We start from the raw sequence: 26,345 nt of genomic DNA, 5'->3' as shown, positions 1-26,345 counted from the left end.
ATCATGGAAAATTAACATTCTTACAAACAATTATCGGAGTCAACAAATAAATACACGAAAAAACAAATATGGACTTGACACAAAAAAGGATTCGTAATATTTTAACTAGTATTTTAAAACCGCTTATAAGTTCGAATGTTGAAAATCGATTGTTGATCGACGAAGACAGTGATTGAGTTTAAATTTAAATAAAAATAATTTTTTTATATTTTTAAATAAAGTTATAAAATGTTTTTTAAAAAATCTCTTTCGGTTGATAATATTCCGTTGGATAGTTCGAATATTATTGGAAAATATTTAACTCTGAAATTATCGAAATTCCAGACAGAAAAAAAAGACATAAACAATAATATTAATAATAAAGATGAAGTAAATTATTACCCTAATTGTGACACGTCTATTTGGATGAGGTCTTGTGAGAAAGAAGTTATCGAGCCAATTAATGGGAAAACATTTGGTGTAGTTCCTAATTGGCTGAAAGGAACTTTATTGAGAAATGGCCCGGGTAATCTCAAAGTTGGTGATTACTCATTCGATCATTTGTTCGACAGTTTTGCGTTACTTCATAGGTAATTATTATTTATTTTATTTATTGGAAACAGGCGAAGCAAAAAAAAAGAAAATTTATGTTTTTATTTTTGAAACTTGGAAAAATGTTTATTTGGTATTTTTAATTAAATTTTTTTGGTGAAACTGTTAACTGAGTATCGGAAAAAATAATTGAGAAAAAAATTACTGTATAATTAATATTTAATTATTTCAAATAAGTTTCACAAGTTGAAAAACCAAAAAATTTTTCCTTTGGGTTGTGTAAAGTGGTCCAGTTTCTGACTTCTTGAAAGTTGCGGATGATCTTTAAAAGAATATTATTTACAAAAGAAAAATCATTGCTGAATTTTTATGGGAATTATCAAACACAGATTCCTTTTGATTTTCCTGGGATCTTAAAACAAGTTTTCGAACAACATTCGCTGCGAAGCGAACACTGAAATAAAAGCAGTAAACTTATTAATTCATTGTCTAAAAAATTTTCTAAGGAAACTAATTATCAAAACTGTTTCAAGTATTGATCAATAAATATACCGTTCTATGATTCTGTAGGCAAGGAGCTGTGTAGTTTTTTACTGCAGGACTCGATGGAATATTCTTCTTTCTTTTTAACGAAATACAATAACTTATACCTCTATATCTACCATGTAAACATGATTTAGAACAACAATCAGCATTGTCTAAACACTAAATTAAATAAATAAAATTTTATTGGTTAAAAATAAATAATTTCTAAGAAAAATCAAAGCAAAAATAATTAAGTTTCGTAGTTTTTAAACGGATACAATTTTTTAAATTTTTCCGCAGACAACACGACAGAAAAATTTTTTTTTTACTGCAAAAATTTTAATTTTATTTCTTTTTAAAAATCTATCATAGAATTTATTGAGATTTTGAATTTAAAAAAAAAAATCAATCCGGAGTAGAATTAAATTTTTTTTTCAATTTCTCTAGCGGCCCGTTTCACCCCCAGTACTTCGTATCACTCAAAAAATTAATAACAAAAAAAAATCTTTTTTTACTCAATTTTTAAGGCGACACATTTTTAGCCGCGAATATTTAAAATAATTTTGAAAATTTGAGTAAACGCAACTTTGTTAAAAAACTTAAAAAAAAAGTATTTTGACTAAATTCTTCTAGCATAGTCATGCTTTAAACTCCTTTGATTATTATTTAAATTAATTTGATTATCTTACATATTCACCAGTTTGAATACAAGGTTTAAATTTTATCATTTCCATTGAGACGCTCAGAAAAAGCAGCCCAATAATTAAGTAAATGAGCCCAGATTTTACTAGATTACTTTTCATTTCGACTGCCTTTGATGAAATTTAACTTAATATTTTTTTTCATCATCAAACTTTGAGTATTTATATGAAAAAATACACCGATACTAAAATAATGTAGGAAACTATTAATATAATTAGAGTTGATTCATAATAATCTAAAATAATCCCGGTACTGCGTTTTAAAAAAACTATTTTAAGGTCATACACAATCGATCTACTCAATTGGGAATGTTTTTTATAAAAATAAAGTCTTACTCTGCGATAAAACACCTGGATTTTTTATAAACAAAATTTATCAGCAGAAGTAGAAATATTTTTTCAATAAAAATATCATCGGATAATGACCGAGTCGATGGGAAAAAACAGCAATTATTTTTTTATGCTCAATAGCGATTTTAAGAAATAATCAATTTTTTACTGTATAATTAATAAATTTCCATGTAAAATTAAAATTAAGAAGTGGCCAATTTAATTTATAAATCCATCAGACTTTTAAATTATCACTCATTTTTTTTTTTAATTGATAAAAAAAATTAGATTGGATAAATTGCAATTATTTTTAATAAATAATAATAATTATTTTATTTACTTAATGGGGTAACGGTAACCGATTTTCAATTCAATTTAATTTACGTACAAACACTAGAAACCTAAAGTAGAGTCTTCAGCGTTTTTTAAAACCTTAACAGAGGGCTAGAAATTTCGTATTTTCAAAAATTCTAATTCGTCTCCGAGAAAAATTGTTTTAAAATTCTCATTTACTCAACGAGTGCAACAAAGATAGTCCCGTTTATTTTTCTGAGTGTCCCGTGTAAAAAAAATTCGTTCCAAAAAGATTCCAAAAAAGTTCCGCATGTGGAACTTCTAAACATGAGACAGATTAGAACTTCGAATTGAACTTTTTTGGGACGTTAGTAATTTTGATGGTAAAAAAAAAGTTGTTATGAGCGAATTTAGAGTCAAAAAAGGACGTTCTTGAAACTTTTTTGGAATTTTTTATGGACGTTTTTTTTTAGTTTTATAAAAAATTCAAAAGTAGTGATTTTTGAACTATTTTGGCATGTTTTTGGAACATCTTTATTCTACAAAAGATGCAAAAGAAGTGATTTTGGAAAGTTTTTGGAACGCCTTTTTTAGTCCATAAAAAATCAAAAGTGGTGATTCTGGAACTTTTTTGGAATGTTTTTGGAACATCTACTTTAGTTCTATAATAGGTTGTAAAGTAACGATTTTTAAACCATTTTTGACTGTTTTTGGAACGTCTTTTTTAGCTTTCGAAAAAGGCCAAAAGTGGTGATTATGGAACTTTTTTGGAATGTCCATTTAAAATTCCAAAAATTTCTAAGAACGTTCTTTTTTGACTCTAAATTCACTCATAAAAACTTTTTATTTACCATCAAAATTACTAACGTTCCAAAAAAGTTCCATTCGAAGTTCTAATCTGTCTCATGTTTAGAAGTTCCACATGCAGAACTTTTTTGGAATCGTTTTGGAACAAATTTTTTTTACACGGGGTGAGAAAGAGGTCCGGTAGCGTATCTTTTTAAATCTAAGCCATTTAAACATTTGAGCATTTAAACTTAACTTCTTAAACCCTATTATTTTTATTCCTAAACGGTTAGACATTTTTCTCTTTCTATCAATAGTATATTACCGAGTTTATATCATTATTTTTTAATCATTTCTAATTATAATGTTTATTAAACTTGATACACGTGTACTTTATTATAAAATAATTATGTATATTTTTGCCATTCGGCTTTTGCCTTAGCATTAAAATTGAATAAATAAATAAAAAATAAAATAATTGATAATTTTAATAATTTTTATTTATGAAAAAATGCGTAATTGTTGACATGAATTATCATTTATTTTAACTCAATCCTTAATTTTATTTAATCCATACGAGTTTTAATTGTTCGGGTAGTGACCTTATCCTTTTCACTGAAAAAAAAAAATATAATAAATTTTATTAGACTTTATTTTTAGTAATTTGAGTAAAAACATTTTTAATATTTTTTTAAATACTTCAGAGTTAATTAAGATAACTAATAAAGAAAACAAATCAAAACTTTTCAAATAAATTAATCAGTATAAATAATAGTATTTTTTTTTATGACTTTTAAGTGTAGAAAAATTTTAACTTTATGGCGAGTAATAATAAATTATTAATAACTAAAATAAATATAAAAAAACTATTAACGTAAGATAATAAAAATAGTATTGAATTTAATTATTTTGTATATTTTAATCTATTAATCTTTAATTATAATAATTAACTTATACATAATTAATAATTTATCATGTAAGCGAATTATTATTAATATTTGCTGTGGGATTTTTATTTTAGTGTAAAAATGTTTTATGAAATTTACTTAATAGCGTATTTAAGATTTTTTTTTTAATTATTTTATTTAATAAATCTTTTTATTTGCCAATTTAATAAAATAGTGTATAAATAAATCAAAATGAAGCCTTTAGATGAAAATAAAAATTTTTAAAACAATTGTCTTTTGTTTCTCTTTACTTTAAATCTCATCTTTTCTTTTCTTTCTTTTCCATTTTCGCGAGCTAACATTCAAAAATATAATATTTTTTAAATTATAAATTAGACAATTGCATTAAATGGCCTAGTTATTCTCTCATTTTAATGACTCAGTTTTTAATATTTTCTAACTCAGTAAAAATTATTTAAAAAAATAAATAAATTACATTTATTAATTGACTTATTATTAATTATAAAAATAAAGATTTTTTTTATAGAATCTTAAATATTTATTTCCTCAAGTTTTTTATTCTTAATAAATAAACTAGGTCATTTATTTAAATTGAGTGAAATAAAATTTTTAAAACTCTTTTAAAAAATAAACTCTAAAGTTTTAAATTAAAAAAATAAAAACACTTGGGTGCGTGTAAATTGTAAAGCTTGAAAAGATATCCAATGTAATCTAGTTGTTAAATGAAAATTAAAAAAAAAAAAAACTATTTCATACAAACATTAAAATTAAAAAAAAACCAAACGAATTAGTTATTATTTCGACTGTCTCTATTTTTAAGATATAATTCAACTAAGTGATGTAATAAATAAAACATTATAATTAGTTAAGCAGATGTAATGTTTTTTTAGCATCTCACATTAAGTTAAGTGGTTTATTTTTTTTTATTTAATATAATATGAAACCCAGTGCATCTCTATTACATATGTATATTATAATTTTCATACTGTGCATACATATGTACTGACAAAAAATCCAACACATCGAGAATGAGAAAGATATTTAATATAAAGAGGTTTTTATAAATGTACTCATATATATTTAGACTCTTGATATATTAACATCTCTTCAGAATTACTTTTTAAATAAAAATTTTTAAAAAATTGTGATCATATTTAAACTTGAATTGTGATTTTTAAATAATGGCGGGAGATAATAAACTCTGAAGTTTAAAATTTTTAAAAATAATAATAAAATAACTTACATAATATGAACGATAGCACCCCAACCAGAAATAGCATCACGATCGCACGCGTTTACCAGAGCCTGGCTGATGGTTTCAAATAAATCTTCTGGCTCAAGATCCGGTTCATAGACAGTTTCGCACATTCCGTACAATTGCTCCTCGCAAGTGCCACCGACGACGAAATCCTCGGGCTCATTGAGGCAACCAATCAAATCCATATTACAAATGTATGGTTCGAAAGTCTCCGGGTCCAGTCCAACGATAATCGGCTCAACGAAATAAGAACCGAAGCGTTTTTCGTACAGCAAATTAGAAACTACAGACGCAAATGTCTTGGGATGCATGCGCCGGTTCTCTTTAAGTTCATATAAATTTAAACGGAAACGCAAACGTTCTTTTACTGTTTGCACGTCAGTTGCCAGTCCAGGAATTCCAACAAATAAATGTGGCCCCATTTCAAATATTTTTTCAAAATCGCATGTTATCGTCTGCGCTTGGATACCAAATCTACGATCAGCGGCTATCGCTACGCAATTTTTTCCCTTCATTGCGATTATTGCGCCTCCATTATACGCCAGGATACTCTAAAAAAATGGAAATTAATTAAACTATAAATTAATTTTTACTTTTTTTAATTAATTAAGTGACTAATTATCAATTAATGAACTAAATTAACGAAAGTTAAATATTATAAACATGCAGTGTCATTGACAATCATCATAATGTATAACCTAGAAACTTATTTTATTTATTACGATGATCTATTAAAATTAGTTAGAAGTAATCATTTAATTTAGTAATTAAAAAAAGTAAATATGTCAAGTAATTTTGAAGTTACCATTGTTTCTATTTGTATTTAAGTTATTGAATTGTTTTTTAAAATTAAATCACTGTAGTAAAGACAGGAGCCACAGGAATGACTTGTTGGGTTTGTGTTGAATCTTTCAAGTTCAAAAATTTACCAAGAGTGGCGCTAAGGTAAGTGGAATTTGAATTACTGTCACTAGAGGCGCGCAAAGTAATTTTTTTTAAATTTCCCGCCTGATTATGAAATCTAATTTTGAATGATTTGAGGGGGATCAGAGTCGTTCTCCAAAAGGCATTCGTTTGATACAAAATATTCGATATGAGACAAGTTGTCGAGTAGAGAATTTCGTCGAAGAAAAGTATCGTTGAATAAACTAAAAGATAGACTTCAAATTTGCAACAGCAGAAATTTACGAAACGAAATATTATCGAAAAAAATTCTAGAATGTAAAACACATCGAAATACCATTTATACGAAATAATTAGGGTAGAGGTGCAGTTTTTGGCCAGTTTTGGACACTTGAAAAATTTAAATAAAATAATTTGTAAAAGACACAACGACAAAATTAATTGCACGCCTCGAACGCGAAGCGGCGAGGTTGTGCTTTATAACGGACCTGTTTTTAAAATGTGTTCAAAGATACTTTTAACCCGCTATTAAAATGGTAATTTTATTTTACACTTTTTCATTAATTAAAATAAAGTATCAAATGTCCAAAAATGGAGCAGTGACCACAAATGGTACCTCTATACTAATATCTTCTTTAGCTTGAAACTGACAGTAATTCGACAATTGAAATTACCGAAATTTGCTGCCAAATTGACAGCAAAAGTTGGAATGAAAAATTTGCAGTTAAGTTTTCCTTAATTTAGAGGCAACTTTTGTTAAAAAAAAAAACCCTAAGGAAAATTTCCTTGTTTTTTTCTTCAAATGTCCGTCAATTTCGGGCTTTTCCACAATTGTCGTCAAAAACGGAATTTTAAATTTATTAAATTTAAATATTTTTTATTTAAATTTGAATTTTATTAAAAATTTTTATTTTCGTTTAAATTTAAAAATAAATTTAAAATAATAAATTTACAAAAACTCAATAAGTCTGGAAAAAAACAAAATCGTAAAAAGTTTACTTGTCGCACTCAAATTTACTTGTCGCACGCAGATAATCGTATAACGCACACAAATTTCGTGGAAACAGTTTAATGGACAATCAACTATTTGACGAACAAAAAAGCGTGCGCTAAGATAGCACTTATATTTCATGAATGATAAAAACAATTAAATTTGAATCATATCATGTTTTTTGTATCTTTCACCGTAGTTGAGATATTTTAAAACAAATTTAATTTGGTATCAGTGAAAAGTTCTCGACTTTAAATTATGTCTTTTCCTAGTTTCAAATCCTTTTAAACAACATTTAGTTCAATGTCTCAAGTTTCACAAGCAATTTATTTACTCATTGCGTTATTGATGTCAATGCGAAAATATCGCTGCTAATTATTTGAATTTAAATAATTTATCTGCTAGTCCTTGATACTGTTCCTTTATTATTCTTTCTTCCTTCTTAGCTATCGTTCCCATTAGTATTGATACCAGTAAGAAACATTTTCTCAAATTAATTGCTAATAATCTATCATATATAAGTATACAAAGTCCTCGACTTACCATTTTTCATGCGGCGCGAAATTTAAAATTTCTTGCGCCCTTGACGCCGCAAACGAGCGCCGCGCCTTTACGAGTTACCTTTTTAATTTAACAAAATTTCCTACCATCTCTAAATAAAATAAACTCCTCTCTTATCATCTCATTGAAAAATGGCTGGATATTATTGCCCATTTCTAACGTAAGACAACTCTCGCACTAAAGGTTGTATCAGAATCGTGTTTTTACGTAAAAAAAAAAAAATATAATAATAATAAATAATAAACACTAAGTAAAGTAATATCTAAACAATTTTACAGTAAAATAATAATTAACAACAAATAATAACAACAACAAATAACATTTCCTAAAACAAAAGTATATTAACAGTCCTCGTAAAAAAACAATAATTAAAATAAAAAGTAAACTCGATCGTTCTTTCTATTAAAAATTTTCAACTGATAGCAAAAAAAAATTTTGATTGCATTATATTTATATGTACATGTATATATATTTATAATGCATGTGAGTTAGAAAATATGGTTATAAATGTTAAGTTTATTTGTAATAAGTAATGTGTTGTTATTTGATAAATAAGTGGTACGTAGTCGAAGGATTTATAAGTGATTTTTAAAGATTAAGAAATTGATTTTGTTCATTTTTTATTTTAATTGTAAGTACATGTCATCTTATTAACATTTTTAGTCCAGAACTTTCTAAATTTTTGTTTTATTTTATTTTATTTTATTACAATTCATTTTATTATTTAAATATCACGATAAATATTTTTTTTTATTTTTAAATTCATTCATTTTACAGTAATTGAGTCATCAGCTGGTTATTTTTTAAACACGAGGTCAATTCTCATTTATTATTTATTAATTATTTATTTTTTTTTACATTAATTATTATTATTATTAATTACAAAAAAATTATGATCCTGAAGTTAACAGACATCTCATAATTTTTGAAATTTTTTTTCAAATGATAAATTATAAAAAAAAGTAAACTAAAAATATGCACATAGAAAATTTAAAAAACTACTAGTGCAATTTTTTCAAAAATTCTTTTTTTTAATTTATCATTTTAAAAAAAATCCAAAAATTATTAAACGTCGGCTAACTTCAGTGTAAAAAATTATTTAAATAAAACTTTAAAAGAAAAAACAGAATTCTCTAGATTTTTTTTTTGTAATTAAATATTTAGTTTATTAATTTATTAATTAATTAATTAAATTATTCATTTATGAATTGATTAATTATTGAAATAATTATTTATTTGAATAAAATAACACGATGATTTGTATAAAATTGAAGAGTTGGATTATTGCCAATTTCTTCAATGCCAAGTCAAGTTAAAAAAAAATAACATATTATTATTAATTTATAATTTATATAAAAAATTTAAGGTTACAAATTTTGAATATTAATTTATTTATTTATTTAATGATAGTAAAGTTAGTGGACTTGTGATAATTTTTAAACTTTTGAAATGTTTATAAAATAATAATAAAAAAATGCAGGTTTAGAAATTTCAAAATTCAGTACATGGATTTTTTCAATTTTATAATTTTAATTATTTAATTTTTTTATATGTAATTAAAAAATGTCTGCTATATTTACACTCATATTTGTTTATAATTTTGTTTCAGTTGGAATTGATAAAAAAAAAAAAAAACGATGTCTTTGAAACCGAGGAAAGTTGATTTTAAGCAAACGTGGGGAGTTTTACAAGAAACTGTAAAAGGTGTAATTACACTGGGTGATGTACCGAGATCAACTTGGAATGACCGTTTTAGGTATGAATTTAATTATAATTTTTTATGATACTGAAGTTAGCCGACGTCTAATAATTTTTTGATTTTTTATTTAAATAATAAATTCTAAAAACAAAAAATATTTGAAAAAATTGCACCTGTAGTTTTTTTAAATTTTCTACACATGCATTTTTTTAGTTTTCGTTTTTTTGTAATTGATTTGTTGAAAAAAAAATCCGAAAATTAATAATTGTCTGCTAACTTCAAGATCATAATTTTTTATATGATCCTGAAGTTAGCAGACAATTGGCAATTTTTGAATTTTGTTTTCAACCATTTAATTGAAAAAAAAAAAATGCATGTGTAGAAAATTTAATAAACTGTAAGTACAGTTTTTAAAAATATTTTTATTTTGTAATCTATCGTTTTTAAAAAAATCCAAAAATTTTTAGACGGCTAACTTCAGTATCATATTTTTTATTTCAATTTAAAAATTGATGAGTTTGTTAAAAATTTTACCAGGATTCAATTCTCGGGAACTGGAGAACAATTTGATTTTTTGAAAAAGAAACTTTTTTGTGTAATAATTTTTTTTAAAGTTGCAAGTTATGGAAAAAAAAATTAGAGATTGGACGAAAAGTTTTTATTTTTATTTGAATTTTCGGTGATTTTTTTATTAATTTTCCAAAGCAGTAAATTAGCAGACAAAATTTTGAATTTATAGAATCGGAATATGAAAAAAAAAATTGAGTTGCTGACGAGCTGACGATAAATTGACAGCATCAGTAAACTTACAGAAATTAATTTAGCGACTGGTTTGAGAATCGGACAAAAATCGTTAAATTAATTAATTAGTAATGAATTTAATGGTTATGTCAAATATGAGAACCAAAGACCTGACCCTTTATCTTAACATTGAACGTTATAGGAGATATTTAAAAAAGGAAGAAGGGGGAAACGCCTAAGAGTGCCCTCAGTTATGATCTTTGGAAAAACGAACGACAATTTGAATTTTTCAATGGATAAATTTAAAATTTTTTCAAGGATATTGAAAGTATAAATTTTCTGAATAAAGACAAAATTTCGCTTATAAATTTAATTCAGAAAATTATTTATATTTTAATTCAAATTTTTTTACTTTTGCAAACACAAATTGTCTGAAAAAAGATAAATAATTTGTCAATTTTAAATATTTCAAGTTAAAATTTAAAAATTCAACCTTTATCAGTTCGAACTACTAAAGATTAAAATTCAAAAATCATTAAATAGTTGAGCATAAAATATTCTTAGACTAAATATCCTCGGGTAAAATATTTTTAACAAAACAATTGAAAATTTTTTACGCATAATAAAAAAAAATAATTTAACTTAAAATTTGTATTTTTTAAATATACACAGAAAAAAAGTTTTTTGGAGCAAAAAATTTTTACTCGTCCCAAGAAAATTTTTTGCATGATAAATTGGAAACGGAAATTTTCTTATGACGAGAAAAAATTTTCTTGAGCCCAGAAATTTTTTTTTTTCTGTGTAAGAGATACAAAAATTTACATATTTTTATACGGTACTGGTTAGCCGACGTCCAATAATTTTTTAATTTTTTTAAAAACCATAAATTAAATCAAAAATGTTTTTAAAAATTGCACCTACAGCTTTTTAAATTTCCCCATGTGCATGTTTTCATTTTTTTTTTTTTTTTTTTTTTTTTTTTTTTTCGTACTCTTAAAAAAAAAAGTATCAGAAAATTATTGTCTGTTAACTTCAGGATCGAATTTTTATTCTGCTCCAGATTTAAAACTTGAAATAATTTTCTGCATAAAATAAACTCTTTAATAAACTCATCAAAAAAATAATTTTTTACAATAATATCACAGTACCACAAACTAATACCAATAATATCTTTATATTTATTAATAGCGACGTGTACTCACTGTGCGTTGCGTATCCAGAGCCACTAGCAGACCGTCTATACAATGAAACAAAAAGATTTCTGGAGATTCACGTGTCGGAAATCCTGACCCAAGTGAATAATCAAGGAGAGACAGGACTACTGCAGGCTTATCACAAAGCTTGGAAAGAGTACTCGCAAGGAATAAATTACCTCCATCGTCTCTACTTGTATTTAAACCAGCAGCACATAAAAAAGCAAAAATTGACCGAGGCTGAAATAATATACGGCTCGTCTTCAACGAACTCCCCCGAGTATCAGGAGCAAATGGAGATCGGCGAACTGGGTCTCGATATCTGGAAGAAAAGAATGATCACCCCTTTATGTAAGTCCCTGGTGACGCTGCTCTTGGAGGGCATCCACGCGGACAGAATTGGCAAAGCAGAGTTGACAACATCCGATGTAATATGCGGAGTGATACAATCATTTGTCAGCGTGGAGGCGTACAAAATGAAGGGAGAGCTTAATATGTACCAAGAGATTTTTGAAACTCCGTTCCTCGAAGCTTCTGGTGAATTTTTTGTCCGCGAAGCTGCGGAGTACCTTCAGAAAGCGGACGTTACCGTTTACATGGAACGCGTTACCTGGAGACTAGGGCAAGAAGAATACCGTGCCCGTAAATTTTTACACCACAGCTCCGTGAGCAAAGTCCGCCAGTGCTGCGAAGAAAAAATGATCGCAGCGCACGTTACCTGGCTCCATACAGAAGCCGAGTCGATGGTAGAACAAGAGCACCGACGTAATTTGTCGCTTCTGTATCCCCTTCTGCGTCCTCTTCCCGGTGCTCTGACCCCAGTGATATCAAAACTTACCCAGCATATAACCCAGCAGGGCTTGAATGCCATAGGACATCTGCAGGGTGATACAATTCACTTACATTTTGTCGAAGGAATACTTGACGTTTATTACAAATATTCATCGATGATCTTAGAAGTTTTCAAACGCGACCAAGCATTCATTGCCGCCCTAGACAAAGCTTGTGCAGCTGCAGTAAATCATCGTCCCGAACGTCAGCCAGCCCGGGCACCTGAACTACTAGCCAAGTACTGCGATTCTTTGTTAAAAAAATCAGCAAAAGGTATCTCGGAGTCAGAGATAGATGACAAATTAGCCAACTCTATAATTGTATTTAAATACGTCGATGACAAAGACGTATTTCAAAAATTCTACGCACGTATGTTAGCCAAGAGATTGATACACCAGCAGTCCCAGTCGATGGACGCTGAAGAAACGATGATCGATAGATTGAAACAAACGTGCGGTTATGAATTTACAAATAAATTACATCGTATGTTCACTGACATGTCGGTGTCGATGGATCTCAATACTAAATTTACTACAAGTTTACGCGAACGCAATGCCGAGAATCAACTGGGGATCGGTTTTGTTGTCTACGTGCTACAGGCTGGTGCTTGGCCGCTCAGTTTGCCCGCTTCCTTAGGACCCTTTCATGTTCCGCAGCAACTGGAACGGTCGATTCAGGCTTTCGAAAGCTTTTATCATGCCCAGTTTAGCGGACGTAAATTAACGTGGCTTCATCCGCTATGTCAGGGTGAATTAAAATTTAATTACTTAAAGAAGCCGTACTTAGTTACGGTACAGACTTATCAGATGGCATTGCTGCTGTTGTTCGAACAATGCGATTCTATGCCCTGTCGCGAAGCTGCGGCATCACTGAGATTGTCTCATGATCAATTGGTAAAACATGCGGCGAGTTTGGTTGACTGCAAGATCCTCAAAAGATCTGGGGAAGAGGGAGAGCTCGAGGAAGACACTGTGCTGACTTTGAATTTAGAGTATTACAATAAACGCACCAAGTTCCGGGTCACTGGTGCATTGCAGAAGGACGTACCTGCGGAAATGGAAGCTACGAGACGAAGTGTTGATGACGATCGTAAATTGTATATCCAAGCTGCTATTGTAAGGATTTTGAAAAGTCGGAAAATGCTGAGACATAATCAGCTGGTTCAAGAGGTAAATTTTTTATACTTATTTTTTTAAGTTATACTTCTTTGGCGCGTTGAGATTCAAATTTTAAATATTGGCGCGCACACCGAGAACGAAAATTTGACAGCATAAAGTTGGCCGCCTAAGATAATTAGGATTTTTTTGGATACACTGATAGCGACAATTTACTGCAGCAACTTGTCATCAAGTTGGCAGCATAAATTGACATTTCCATAAGTTAACGGCAAATGGTCATCAACTTTCTGAGAAAGTTTGTGGCAAAAAGTTGGCATTCTATTAGTTGACAAGTTGCCGTCAATTTTTGAAAAAGTTGGCGACAGGTTGCGGCAGTGGAGTGTCGCCAAGTTTCTGGGAAAGTTGGTAATAACTTGAAGTTAACAGTTGGAAAAACTGAAAGTTGTCGTCAACTTCATCGCAACTAGTAATGTGGAATGACCGTCATTTGTAGTTTCAGTCACAAGACGGTCCTAAATAACGAGCCTGTTTAAATACGAATTCACAAATTTCTCGGTCAGAATTCGCCATTTTCAACCGTCTTTGAATTTTTGGCCACAAATTGACGTTTAGTCAAGAATTATATTATTATTGTAAGATATCGTCCGCTGACGGTCTTGTGAACACCTTAATAGCACAGCTTGCTTTATCAAAAGTTTACTAACAAAAGTTTCCTTGAATTTTTCGTCAAATGTCCGTCAACTTCGGGCTTTTCCGGTTTTGACGACAATTTTTATACAACTTGCTATACAAATTAACGTAAATTTACTACCCGAATTAGAATGCAAATTCACTTCAAAAGTTGTATACAAATTTTCATCAAAAACGGAAAAGCCCGAAGTCGACGGACATTTGACGAAAATTTCAAGAAAACTTTTATTAGGGTTTTTTTCTAAAATAAGTTACCTCTAAATTAAGGAAAAATTAACCACAAATTTTTCTTTCCAACTTTTGCTGTCAAATTGTCAGCAAATTTCGGTAATTTAAATTGTCAAATTACTGTCAATTTCAAGCTAAAGTGGCTATTAGGATACTTTCTGACTAAAAAGTCTTGCTATCAGGCCATCAGGGTACTGACTAAGTTAACTCAGAAGGGCGGGTATACCCTGATAGCCACTTTAACCACAAGTTCACTTCAAGCTACTGCCGTATTCTGAAGCCAATTTAAAGAAAAGTGTCGGAGAGCAAGCAGTTACCTTTAAGTTGACAGTAAATTGGGCAGGTATACGACCTAGCCATAAGCGACCCTACCAAAAATAAAACCCTACCCAATTGAAGTCAGCCGCATCATATCTACCTAGAAAATTCCCGCTCCAATAAAATATTCTACCATCTCAAAATCTCTACCAATGAAAAAATCTACCATGATATAATTACTACCAGAAAAAAACTCTACCAAGTTGCATTTATGAATAAACTCAACCGTTTGAAAATCCCTACCATCAACTTTAAAACGTATATTTACAGACAATAAATTTATTTTTAATTAATTGGGAATCATTTAGGAAGATTTAGGAATATAATTTTATAACTCAGCACTAATTAATTAAAGGGTAATTATTCAATATTGTTTGAGCGTTTAGTGCACATGTTAGAAAATATAATTAACAATACTTTTTCGTGAATTAATAGGAAACTATTTGGGAAGAAAGTTATGAATTGTTTTGGTTTTAAAATCCCAAATGCTAATTATTCGTTAATTAATTAGTCCTAAATAATAAAGTCATATTCAAAAATCTTCCCAAATGATTCCCAATTAATTAAAAATAAATTTAATGTCTGTAAAATATACATTCTAAAGTTGATGGTAGGGATTTTAAACGGTAAAGTTTATTCATAAATGCAACTTGGTAGTGTTTTTTTTTCTAGCAGTGATTACATCATGGTAGATTTTTTCATTGGTGGAGATTTTGGGATAGTAGAATATTTTATTGGAGCAGGAATTTTCTAGGTAGGTATGATGTGGCTGACTTCAATTGGGTAGGGTTTTATTTTTGGTAGGGTCGCTTATGGCTAGGTCGTATAGCTGCCGTAAATTGTCTGAAACTTGAATTCAATTTGACTACAAGTTTTACTGTCAGACAATGACATTAAGTTGATTGAAAGTTTCACTTCAAATTAACGGCAAGTTTTTCTGTCAAATTACATTCAGATGACGGCAGTAGATTTGCATCAATTTGCACGCAAGTATTATCCAGCCGAGGCTTGCCAGAAACTTGTCGTTAAGTCAGCCGAAAGTGTTTCACTCCAGAACTTGCTCGGAAATTATTTTTAAAGAGTTGCTATCAGGGTAGAATTCAGCCATAAGCAACCCTACAAAAAAAAACTCTACCCAGTTGAAATCTGCCGCAAGACATCTACTTAAAAAATTCCCTCCGATAAAATATCTACCACTTGAAATCCCTCCCATCGACTTACAGCTGTATATTTAACAGACAAAAAATTTATCTTTAATGGAGAATCATTTGGGAACATTTAAGAGTATAATTTTATAATTTAGAGCTAATTAATTAATGAGTAATTAGCACTTGGGATGCTAAAGCTAAAACATTTTGTAACTTCCTTCCCAAATACCATCAACTAACGTAAAAACCGTGTTAATTTTATTTTCTAATATGCTTATTATGCGCTCAAAAAAGATTAATTAATTTCTCATTAAATAATTAGTCCCAAATAATAAAATTATACTCCTAAATCTTCCCAAATGATTCCTACTTAATTGAAAATAAATTTTTTATCTGCCCAGTATACATCCGTAATTTGATGATAGGGATTTTAAATGGTAGATATTTTATTAGAGAGGAAATTTTTTAGGTAGACATCTTGCGACAGACTTCAACTGGGTAGAGTTTAATTTCTGGTAGGATCGCTTATAGCTGAGTTGTATACCTGCCCTCAGAGAACCCTGAATCTGAACGTGCGCATCGTCTAGTTATATACCCTAATAGCCAAGCTGACGGCAAGCAAACCACGACCTACTGCTGCAACTTCCCTAATAGCCACTTTAGCTTGGAATTGACAGTAATTTGACATTGAAATTGCCCGAAATTGCTGAAAATTTGACAGCAAAAGTTGGAAAGAAAAATTCGCGGTTAGTTTTTGCTCAATTTAGAGGTAACTCTGATAGCCAAGTTGGCGATAAACTGGTGTTAAACTAACAGCCGCAACCTGTCGACAGGTCGGCTGCAAAAATTGGTATTTCCAAAGTTGATAGACACTTTCAGAGAAAGTTGATGGCAAAAGTTAGCAATTCAATAAGTTGACGGTCACTTTCTGAGAAAGTTGGAAATTCCATAAGTTGATGGAAAGTTGCCTTGAATTTTCTCCGAAATCTGCCTTCGAATTGCGGCTCTTCACTGGCGCCGATTTTCTCAGAAAGTTGGCGGTAACCTGTAGCCAAAAATTGCAAAAGCTAGAGTTGTCGACAACTTGTCAAGTTGGTTGCAAACTAATGAATACCAACTTTTTGACGAGCAACTCGTGCTATCAGGGTAGTTTTTGCTCAATTTTAAAATCGACAGAAAATCAGTTGATATACAGTCGAAGTCCATTACGTCGAACTCCGTTAAGTCGGAACTTTCCCTCAAACTTGACCCCCACTACGAGCTTTGCTGTCTCCCACCCAATGCTATACACCTGTAAGAGCGCATGCGTGTTTCCAGAGACAACTTGGTGACAAGTTACTGCAGTAGTCTTAATAGCACAGTTTGCTTAGCAAAAGTTTCCTTGAATTTTTCGTCAAATGTCTGTCAACTTCGGGCTTTTCCGTTTTCGACGATAATTCGTATACAACTTAGACATTTGACGAAAAATTCAAGGAAACTTTTATTTGAGTTTTTTTTCTATTAAAAAAAGTTACATTTAAATTGAAGAAGAATTAACAGCAAATTTTTCTTTGCAACTTTTGCTTTCGACTTGTCGGAAAATTCGGGCAGCAAATTCCGGTTATTTCAATTGTCAAATTACTGTCAATTTCAAGCTAAAGTGCCTATTAGAGAACAGTTACAAAAGTTGACAGTTGTCGTCAGCTTGGTCGCAATTGATTGATAACTTTCTGATCAATAAGTCTTGCTATCAGGGTACAAACGTTATTGTGATGTATGCGACATAACTAGTTATATTTAAAATCGACAGAAAATCAGTTGATATACAGCCGAAGTCCTTTAAGTCGGATTCCATTAACTCGGAACTTTTCCTCAATCTTGACCCCCACTACGAGCTATGCTGTCTCTGGAAAATTTCAACTTATCAAATACCTTTTCTCCCTTAAGAGGTAAACTATGACGCATGCGCTGTTACAGATATATATCATTAAGAGAGACAGCATAGCTCGTAGTGGGGGTCAAAATTGAGGGAAAGTTCCGAGTTAATGGAGTCCGACTTAATGGACTTCGACTGTATATCAACCGATTTTCTGTCGATTTTAAATACAAGTTCTTATGTCGTATACATTACGCCTGTACCCTGATATCAAGACTTTTTGATTAGAAAGTTGATGTCAATTAGTTGCGATTAAGTTGATAACAAATTCAGCCTTTGTAACTGTTGAATACAAGTTGTTACCATCTTTCCCAGAAAGTTGGCGACTACTGCCGCAACCTGTCGGCAATTTTCTAGGAAAATTGAAGGCAACTTTCCGTTAACTATTGGAATGCCAACTTTTGCCACCAACTTCCTCCGCAAGTTAGCGTCTACTCTAATATCACAGTTCGCTTTAGCAAAAGTTTACTTGCAAAAGTTTCCTTGAATTCTTCTTCAAATATCTGCCAACTTCGGACTTTTCCGTTTTTGAGGACAAATTATACACAACTTGCGATATAATTTGTCGTAAATTTACTGCCCGGATTATAATGCAAATTCACTTCAAAAGTTAACTAGAAAAAATTTTTCGTGAATTTTCAGGCAAATTTTTACAACAATTTATTGTTAATTTGTCTTGAAAAATTGTTAGATATTTTTTTACCCTCAAATTGTAGACATTTTCATGTATAAATTTGCTTACCTTCTGAAATGCTAAGAATGAACATTGCCGACTTTCTTTTTCTAGTAAAAAGTTACCTCTAATTGAGCAAAAACTACCTTGATAGCACGAGTTGCTCGTCAAAAAGTTGGTATTCATTAGTTTGCGACCAACTTGACGACAAGTTGTCGACAAGTCTAAGCAGGGTTGCTAGATTGGGTTACTTATCGCGAATTGGCCGATTTTCTCTATGCATTCGCTACTAAATTAACGTTTGGGTTACAAGTTGCAATTTGGGCGATTTTTAATGTTTTAGAATTGGGAACAATCTTGCAAGTGTGCTTGCATTCAAGCATTTTATTTCTTTCGTCTCAGTTCCATTCGTTGGGATCTTGGTTTTGAGTAGTAATTTTATTTCTTATAAAAAATTATAAATTTAAACGCGCATGATAATTTCATCATAACTGTTGAATGAAAATTGTTATTCCATTTTTAACAATCAGATAAAGAAATGTGTATACATTAAATGTTAATCAGAACCTGCGTAACGATATTTTGCTTTTTGCCCTAAAAAATAATTAATAAATTGCGAAAAATTTTAATTAAGATTATTTTTTCATCAAATTTATCCTAAAAACATTCTATAGTTTTTCACTACATAGAAAATAACTGCAATAATACTTTTTAAAAAGTTAATTTTAATTTATGCGCTAAATTATAGTGTACTTTTATTGGCTAGTAGAGAATTAATTGTAAGCCAACAGAATTATTTTAAGCTTGAAAATGATTGGGCGACTTGTTAAAATATTTTGCTACTTTTGATCATAGATGGGGCGACTCGGACAAAAATTTTCTGGCAACCTTGACTCTAGCTTTTGCAATTTTTAGATACAGGTTACCGCCAAGTTTTTGAGAAAGTCGGCGCCAGTGAAGAGCCGCAATTCGAAGGCAGGTTTCTGAGAAAATTCAAGGCAACTTTCCGTTAACTTACGGAATTGCCAACTTTTTCCACCAACTTTCTCAGAAAGAATAAACTTTGGAAATACCAATTTTTGCGGCTAACTTGGCTATCAGGGTTACCTCTAAATTGAGTAAAAACTAACCGCAAACTTTTCTTTCCAACTTTTGCTGTCAAATTGTCTGCAAATTCGGGCAGCAAATTTCAGGCAATTTCAATGTCAAATTACTGTCAATTTTATGCTAAAGTGGCTATTAGAGAGCCAGCTGCTAGCTTAGCTTTGAGGGTTGAGCATAAAAATGAAAAGATTTTCAATGAGTCATCTAATAATAAGTTTCTAACGACGTAATTTTTATGATTTGCAATTTCCTTTTTCTAATTTTAATAAAAAGTATGAACATGTCTCTACATATATTGTTTGTATACGTAACAAAATTTCTTTTAGTCACGCCAAAGAAGTATCTTTTACCGCGCGTATATAAGTACACGCACCCACGTTTTTTTATACTTAATCTGGGCTGTTATGAGATCCGTAATGCAAAATACAGTAGGTCCTCGTTATAAGACTACGCGTTATAAGACTCTTCCCCTCAATTTGTTGAAACTCGCTCGGAACGCTTCTCCCACCAACAACTCAAAAGTTTTGCGCCGATACTTCGCTATAAGACTAACGCACAGTACGACTAAAATCGAGATAAAATGTACATGCGTATAGATTGTAGATTAAATAACTTATTTTCATAAAAGACACTTAAAATTTCATGGTATCACATAATTGATGAAGAGTAAAGAACGAAAAAATTCTGTTTATTTATGATTATACATAAAATAGATTTACTGTATAATAGAGTAAAGTTGAACCAAATACATAAATAAAACGCAAAACGGCGATAGTCTTATAGCGAGGCTTGTGCGCAAACGCTGTTAAGCACAATAGTGGGGTACCTCAATTTTAAGAATTTTTTTTCCCTACAGCCCTGAGCTAGTTTTATAACGAGGTCCTACTGTATTTTTAATTAATGAACACTAAATGATTAATTAATAAATAATAAAATAAATTATTTCAGGTACTAGGGCAATCAAAAGTAACATTTGCTCCAACAATTAGCATGATTAAAAAATGTATTGAAGCACTTATTGACAAACAATACATCGAACGTACGCAAAATAGTGCCGATGAATATTCATACGTTGCATAATAATGGATTATTTTTTTATTTAAAGTTAATTGGTATTTATTATGCATCTCAAATCATTTTCGGTTAAATTTATTTCTTATCATCTGTTATTAATTTTATTTTTATTTTTATTTTATTGTATTTTTTTTTATGTAAAAATTTTAACTCGGATAAAATCATCACACACTCCTGCCATTTATTAAAATCTTAAAAGATAACGAAAATTCAGGGAAATATTTTGTTTCTTCTTCGTGATTATAAAAAAAAAAAATAATAAATAATAACATTTAAGGAGTACTTCAAATTGCTTGATTGTTCGTAAGTTAATGTGTGTAAGGAGATAAATAAAGTGAATGTTAATTAATTAATTTTATATTACAAATTGATTAGTTAACAATATTTAATTGATTAATCGGTTGATTAATTAATTAATTATAATAAATAATTAAAATAAAATAAACAATTTAAAAAATGTAATATATGCACATTGAAATAAAGAAAACGTTACTATTTTATTCTATTTGTTTATCTGTTATATATTTATATTTATATTACTTTATTATTATTATTTATATAGAAGAAGGTGACGTATTACGGAGCCAGTGAAGAGAAAACTTTTAATTATTTTCCTTCATATCTGCGGCGAACGTTTATATTCCTGCCCTGTTTAGAGGGAAGAAAATTGTTTCTGTCTTTCATGAAAAAAAAAAATTATAAAAATTAGCGCATGCGCCATTCTACCCGCCTTTGGGTCTAGACAATTATCTACGTGTAATTTACTATTTTTATTGCTAAGTAATTAAAATATTTTTATTTATTAGACTGGGGCAAAAAAATCGACTATTTTTTTTTCGAGACTGTGAAAATATTATTCCTAATGAGCAAAAAAAATTATTGTGCAAGTTTGAGCCCTTAATATTGATATTAAGAGGTTTATCATTACGACTATTAGTTTTTTGACAGAAATTACATTTTTTACCCAAAACTCGATAATCATCTATCTGAAAAATTTGAGCAATGTACATTCTTAAAGGAAATTGAATTCCCTACAAAAAATCTCTCTTAGTAAATTGACGTAAAACGAGTTGTTTTCTTGTAACCGTGCCTAAAACATTGATTTGTTTTTTAAATTCTTTGTTTCTATTTTGGATTTTTGTAACTACTATAAATATTAAAATTTTTTTTAGTCAAGATACATATTCTTGAAGGAAATTTAATGCTCTACAAAAAAGGTCTTTTAACAATTTTCGCTAAATTCACTCCTTCGAAAGTTATTCAGGTTATTGAAGTCGTTTTGACTCAACTTCAACCTTGAATAACTTTCGAAGGAGTGAATTTAGCAAAAAATATTAAGAGACCTTTTTTGTAGAGCATTAAATTTCCTTCAAGAATATGTATCTTGACTAAAAAAAATTTTAATATTTCTAGTAGATACAAAAATCAAAAATAGAAACAAAGAATTTAAAAAACAAATCAATTTTTAAGGCACGGTTACAACTCGTTTTACGTCAATTTACTAAGAGAGATTTTTTGTAGGGAATTCAATTTCCTTTAAGAAAATACATTGCTCAAATTTTTCAGATAGATGATTTACGAGTTTTGGGTAAAAAATGTAATTTCTGTCAAAAAACTAATAGTCGTAACGATTCACCTCTTAATATCAAGGGCTCAAACTTGCACAATAATTTTTTTTGCCCATCAGAAATAATATTTTCACAGTATCGAAAAAAAAGTCGATTTTTTCGCCCAGTCTATTATTTATATTATAATTCACTGATTCATTTTAAGACCACAATTTTTTTTTTAAATTCCTTTTGATAAAAATATTAATTTTTTTATTTTCAATAACCGGAAGCTTTTAAAAATAAAGAAAAAGTTTCTTGGCCTTACCCTCAATTTTTAATAAATTCAAATAATTTTTTTTCTGAAAGCTGATAATTTTTTACACAAAATATGTCATTTTTACGATAGCTATTTTTTTTATTCAATTATAAATAAATAAAATAACAATTTTCATTGATTACAAAATTTTTTGCAACAGTAAATTAATTAATTTTTAAAAATTTACGCACTGCTCCATTATATCTCACCTTCTTTTGTATACTAAACAAATTTCTTAAGATAAAATTATTTTGACTAGAGTCTTACTTAGTTCTACTTAAACCTCAGTATCAACGATTAAACTATTTTAAATAAATAAATAAATAAAATTATTAATAAGTAAAAAAAAAGTGCACTTATGATCGCGGTGTTTTTAGTTGCAATAAATCAGGATCTAAAAGTGGATTATCATCACTCTCTGGTGGTTTATTTAACCCATTAATAATGAGCGGTGATGTTGTGGTGACATTTGTGAATGGAGAAAAACCCGCCCACTCCATACCCAAATAAATTGGCGGAGGGCTGCCTAGTGGAGCTTCCAACAATAACTGATCGGTGCCCTGTGGCTGCTGGTGATGATGATGGTGATGGTGATGATGATGTGCCTGTTGATGATGTTGCTGTACTTCTTGACAAGTTTCCGTTATATGTGATGACATACCGACTTTGCATTGTTTCTCTTGCTTACGCCATTTAGCTCGACGATTTTGAAACCATACCTATTAATATTTTATCAATTAATTAGTTAATTATATTAATATCTGCACCCGCTTCTCCACTTGTTTATAAAATATGAAAGTATATTAATTTTTTATGAAGTTTCTAATTTATTAAGGGTATGGGAATCAGATTTGATTCGAATAATTCAAATTTCCGAATTGTTCGTAATTTTTCAAATTATTTGTTAGTTTTAGAATTATCCGAAAGTTTTTGAATTATTTGTAACTTTTCAAATTACTCGATTCGAATCGATTAAATTTTGGCCAATTTTCTAATATTCAATTTTTATTTAATGGAGAGCTCAGCTTTTAAAGTACACGGATAAAAATGATCTACATAAATCGAGAAACGACAAGTAATATAATGGTAAAGTGATCAGTAAATACTATCATTCTAAATAGTAATTCTTTAATTTATAATTAAAACGTAAATAATTACAGGATAGATATTAAAATTTATTGTCTATGCAGGACAAATTAATTGTTTAAGTTTGAAAATCGTAACTCATTAAACATTAAAAATTTATGAGACGTATTGTAGAATTTATTGTTTAAAATGTTAAAAATTCTCTATACTGGCTTCCAGGTTCCGGGTTATAATTTCAAACACTAATTTTGAAAATTTCTTTTTTTCCGTGTAACCAAAATTAGTTTTTTCGTAGATTCGTGTCTAAGCTCTATTTACCTCTGATAAAAATGTGAATTATTCGAAAAACTTACAATTTTAATTTACCAATAATTCAATTAATTGAATCGAAGTTCGAATCGAATAATTTGTAAGTTCGAACTATTCGCGCACCCCTATAATTTGTATTTAAAAATTATCGAAACAAAGCTCAAATAAATAGAAATTTTGATAAATAGGACTCGATGTTAATCTTGTGATCAGTTTTAGATCAAATTATTTTTAAGTTTTCGAGATTAGTGGACTAAGAAAATGTCTCTTCATTTATTAGTAAAGAAAGTGGACGAGCGTAAAATAGAAATCAATTAACATTCTAATAAATAATTCATCATAGATATAATTTTAAAAGCAGGTGTCAATTTTGATCTCTCTAATAAAACTTAAAGAAAAAGGAACTCTTGGTAATTTTGGTCTTTAATAAATTATTCACACAAAATAGACCTAGAAGTAGAATTTTCGAGTTAATAGACGGTTATTTTAACTCAGTAACTTCTTTGGTGGATCTCTAAAAAATTTCAAGACCAAGTCCAGTGGAAATGGGAGATGAAGCAAAAATTTGAAACTAGGAAGTAACAAGTATGGATTTAATTATTTACCTGAACTCTAGCTTCAGTTAATTGTATTCTCAGTGCAAGTTCTTCTCGAAAAAAAACATCTGGATAATGTGTTTTTTGAAATGCGCGCTCTAGTTCTTCTAATTGAAAATTTGTAAATGTTGTACGATATCTTCGTTGTTTTCTTTTCCCAACACCAATTGTTATTTGATGACGTTCTTCACTACCAGGGCTCGGTGAAAAATCATATGCTTTTAAAGCAACAAAAAGTATTAATTAAATTTCATATTTTTATTCAATACCCGAAAAAAAATTATCATAAATTTTGAATTCCACAAACAAATTACTCTTGCGTAGGAAAAATCTTTTAAATTCTTGACCAGAAATTTTTCAAATTTTTTCTTATAAATATTTCTTTTATTTAAAATACAAAAATTTTCAAATCTCCTTTTCTTTACGAATTATTTCTACTCCACTACTTTACAAATTTGAACAAAACAAAATAATTATTCCACGTAAATTGAAAAAAAAATTCACCACACGAACTCGCTGACGTACGAACAGCAAAAAAATTATTTGGTCAACACATTGAAGTTTAAGTAAAATAAAAAAAATATAAAAACGTCCAACGTCTTCTCAATAAGTTAATGTATTTAACAATAATTTAATTGAATCCCTAAATTACGTTATACGTAATTTGAGTGGGGTAGTGTCAGCAACTTGGGGTACCATCAAGCCGAGAGGTAAAGGAGAAAGTTAGTTAATTAGATAAAATATAACAAGTTAGACGGTTTTAAAACCACCTACACGTCTGACGTATAGTTTATGAAGAAAAACTAAATAAAATAAAAGCTAATACAATAAGCAATAAATTAAATACAATATTATTATCAACTTACTGAATTTAGTGGGGAAACAAACGGCCGATTGTCCAGCCATCAGACCCGCGATAGTACTCGATGTCAAGTCATTATTTATGTCTTCATTACCGTTATCACTGACAATAACGTCCGTCGACACTAAAGAATCTCGCGGATTATTCGCATTCACTAAATAAAGTTCACGTGTTTCGACGACATTCTCATCATCTTCGGCCTTGAGGTCCATCGCCGGAAAAAAGTCTTCTCCGAGACTGCTATCTTGCTCTTGATGATCCGTCTTTCAATTTTTACTACCGGTTACTAACCGGTATTTAATTAAAAAAAAATTACCCCCTCTTATTAGCAAAAAAATTAATAATTAGAATAATAACTGAAGTGCAAAAACGTGACTAATTAAATTAAAATACCCGAAAGTAAATAGTTATGAGTAATTGAATGACGAGTTGGTAACGCACTACTCGTAGCCATCGTTCAAATGCTCGGTAAATTTTTTTTCTTCTTTTTTCTTCATATACATTTTGTCGGCCTCTCCCTATGAGAGTGAATATTTATTATTTCTTTCTAACTTACGTTTTCTCTTTTACTTTTTTTTTATTTATTTTACGCTTACCTTTCTCACCTGTACTACGGACAGTGTAAAAAAACGCTCAAGGGGAACGCGGGGGGTTGGTATGACACACTGAGTCTAGAAGTTCTTACAAATAGGCTTCATGATGTGTCCAGGGGCTGCCCTGAAACCTTATCAGTGCTGACAAATCGATATGAATTGTGTTATCTTGGATTTTTATTATTTATTTACATATTGAAAATTTTGGAAATACGAAAAAAAATTTTCAAATTGTTATTTTTAATTGAAATCAGTAAATCCTGGGATATCATTAAATTTTTTATATATTGTATATACTTGACAATACTATGAAAAAATAAATACGAGAAACCTGCAGTCACTGAGTGACTGTCCGAGTATTGGTACCAGATTTATAAAATATGATTTAAATTTAATTGTTTATTAAAGTTTTACCAATTTACTATCAGATGTTTTGTTTATTTTTATTATCGTTGAAGTTTAATAAGACAAATCTTGGGGTTAACTCGCAAACTTATTGATTTCGATAATTGT

The 26,345-nt window shown here is 29.5% G+C and overlaps 4 protein-coding genes across 5 annotated transcripts; 1 reads left to right on the top strand and 3 right to left on the bottom strand.

The window, feature by feature from the left end:
* Nucleotides 1–816: 816 nt before the first annotated feature.
* Nucleotides 817–1,859, bottom strand: LOC130666049 (uncharacterized). Its single transcript, XM_057466701.1, has 3 exons — nucleotides 1,746–1,859; nucleotides 1,084–1,236; nucleotides 817–985 (listed from the first exon to the last, which is right to left on the bottom strand). The coding sequence occupies exons 1-3, from the start codon at nucleotides 1,857–1,859 to the stop codon at nucleotides 911–913; spliced, it is 342 nt and encodes a 113-aa protein (XP_057322684.1). The 3' UTR covers nucleotides 817–910.
* Nucleotides 1,860–3,649: 1,790 nt separating this feature from the next.
* LOC130665539 (proteasome subunit beta type-3) lies at nucleotides 3,650–6,278 on the bottom strand. Its single transcript, XM_057465982.1, has 3 exons — nucleotides 6,139–6,278; nucleotides 5,319–5,884; nucleotides 3,650–3,782 (listed from the first exon to the last, which is right to left on the bottom strand). The coding sequence occupies exons 1-3, from the start codon at nucleotides 6,139–6,141 to the stop codon at nucleotides 3,734–3,736; spliced, it is 618 nt and encodes a 205-aa protein (XP_057321965.1). The 5' UTR covers nucleotides 6,142–6,278; the 3' UTR covers nucleotides 3,650–3,733.
* A 1,693-nt stretch (nucleotides 6,279–7,971) lies between these two features.
* LOC130664733 (cullin-2) lies at nucleotides 7,972–20,779 on the top strand. 2 transcript variants are annotated; one of them, XM_057464810.1, is made up of 4 exons: nucleotides 7,972–8,346; nucleotides 9,398–9,544; nucleotides 11,417–13,421; nucleotides 20,395–20,779. In XM_057464810.1, the coding sequence occupies exons 2-4, from the start codon at nucleotides 9,426–9,428 to the stop codon at nucleotides 20,524–20,526; spliced, it is 2,256 nt and encodes a 751-aa protein (XP_057320793.1). In that variant the 5' UTR covers nucleotides 7,972–8,346; nucleotides 9,398–9,425; the 3' UTR covers nucleotides 20,527–20,779. The 2 variants fall into 2 exon arrangements, with proteins under 2 accessions (XP_057320793.1, XP_057320792.1); XM_057464809.1 differs by having other exon boundaries at nucleotides 7,972–8,419.
* Nucleotides 20,780–20,861: 82 nt separating this feature from the next.
* LOC130664734 (aristaless homeobox protein-like) lies at nucleotides 20,862–25,758 on the bottom strand. Its single transcript, XM_057464811.1, has 3 exons — nucleotides 25,244–25,758; nucleotides 24,387–24,595; nucleotides 20,862–23,105 (listed from the first exon to the last, which is right to left on the bottom strand). The coding sequence occupies exons 1-3, from the start codon at nucleotides 25,449–25,451 to the stop codon at nucleotides 22,743–22,745; spliced, it is 780 nt and encodes a 259-aa protein (XP_057320794.1). The 5' UTR covers nucleotides 25,452–25,758; the 3' UTR covers nucleotides 20,862–22,742.
* Nucleotides 25,759–26,345: the final 587 nt, after the last annotated feature.

Source organism: Microplitis mediator, chromosome 3, assembly GCF_029852145.1.
Source record: "Microplitis mediator isolate UGA2020A chromosome 3, iyMicMedi2.1, whole genome shotgun sequence".
Taxonomy (NCBI): Eukaryota; Metazoa; Arthropoda; class Insecta; order Hymenoptera; family Braconidae; genus Microplitis; species Microplitis mediator.
The sequence above is the reverse complement of the archived record's forward strand: the minus strand, read 5'-3'. Positions and strand labels throughout refer to the sequence as shown.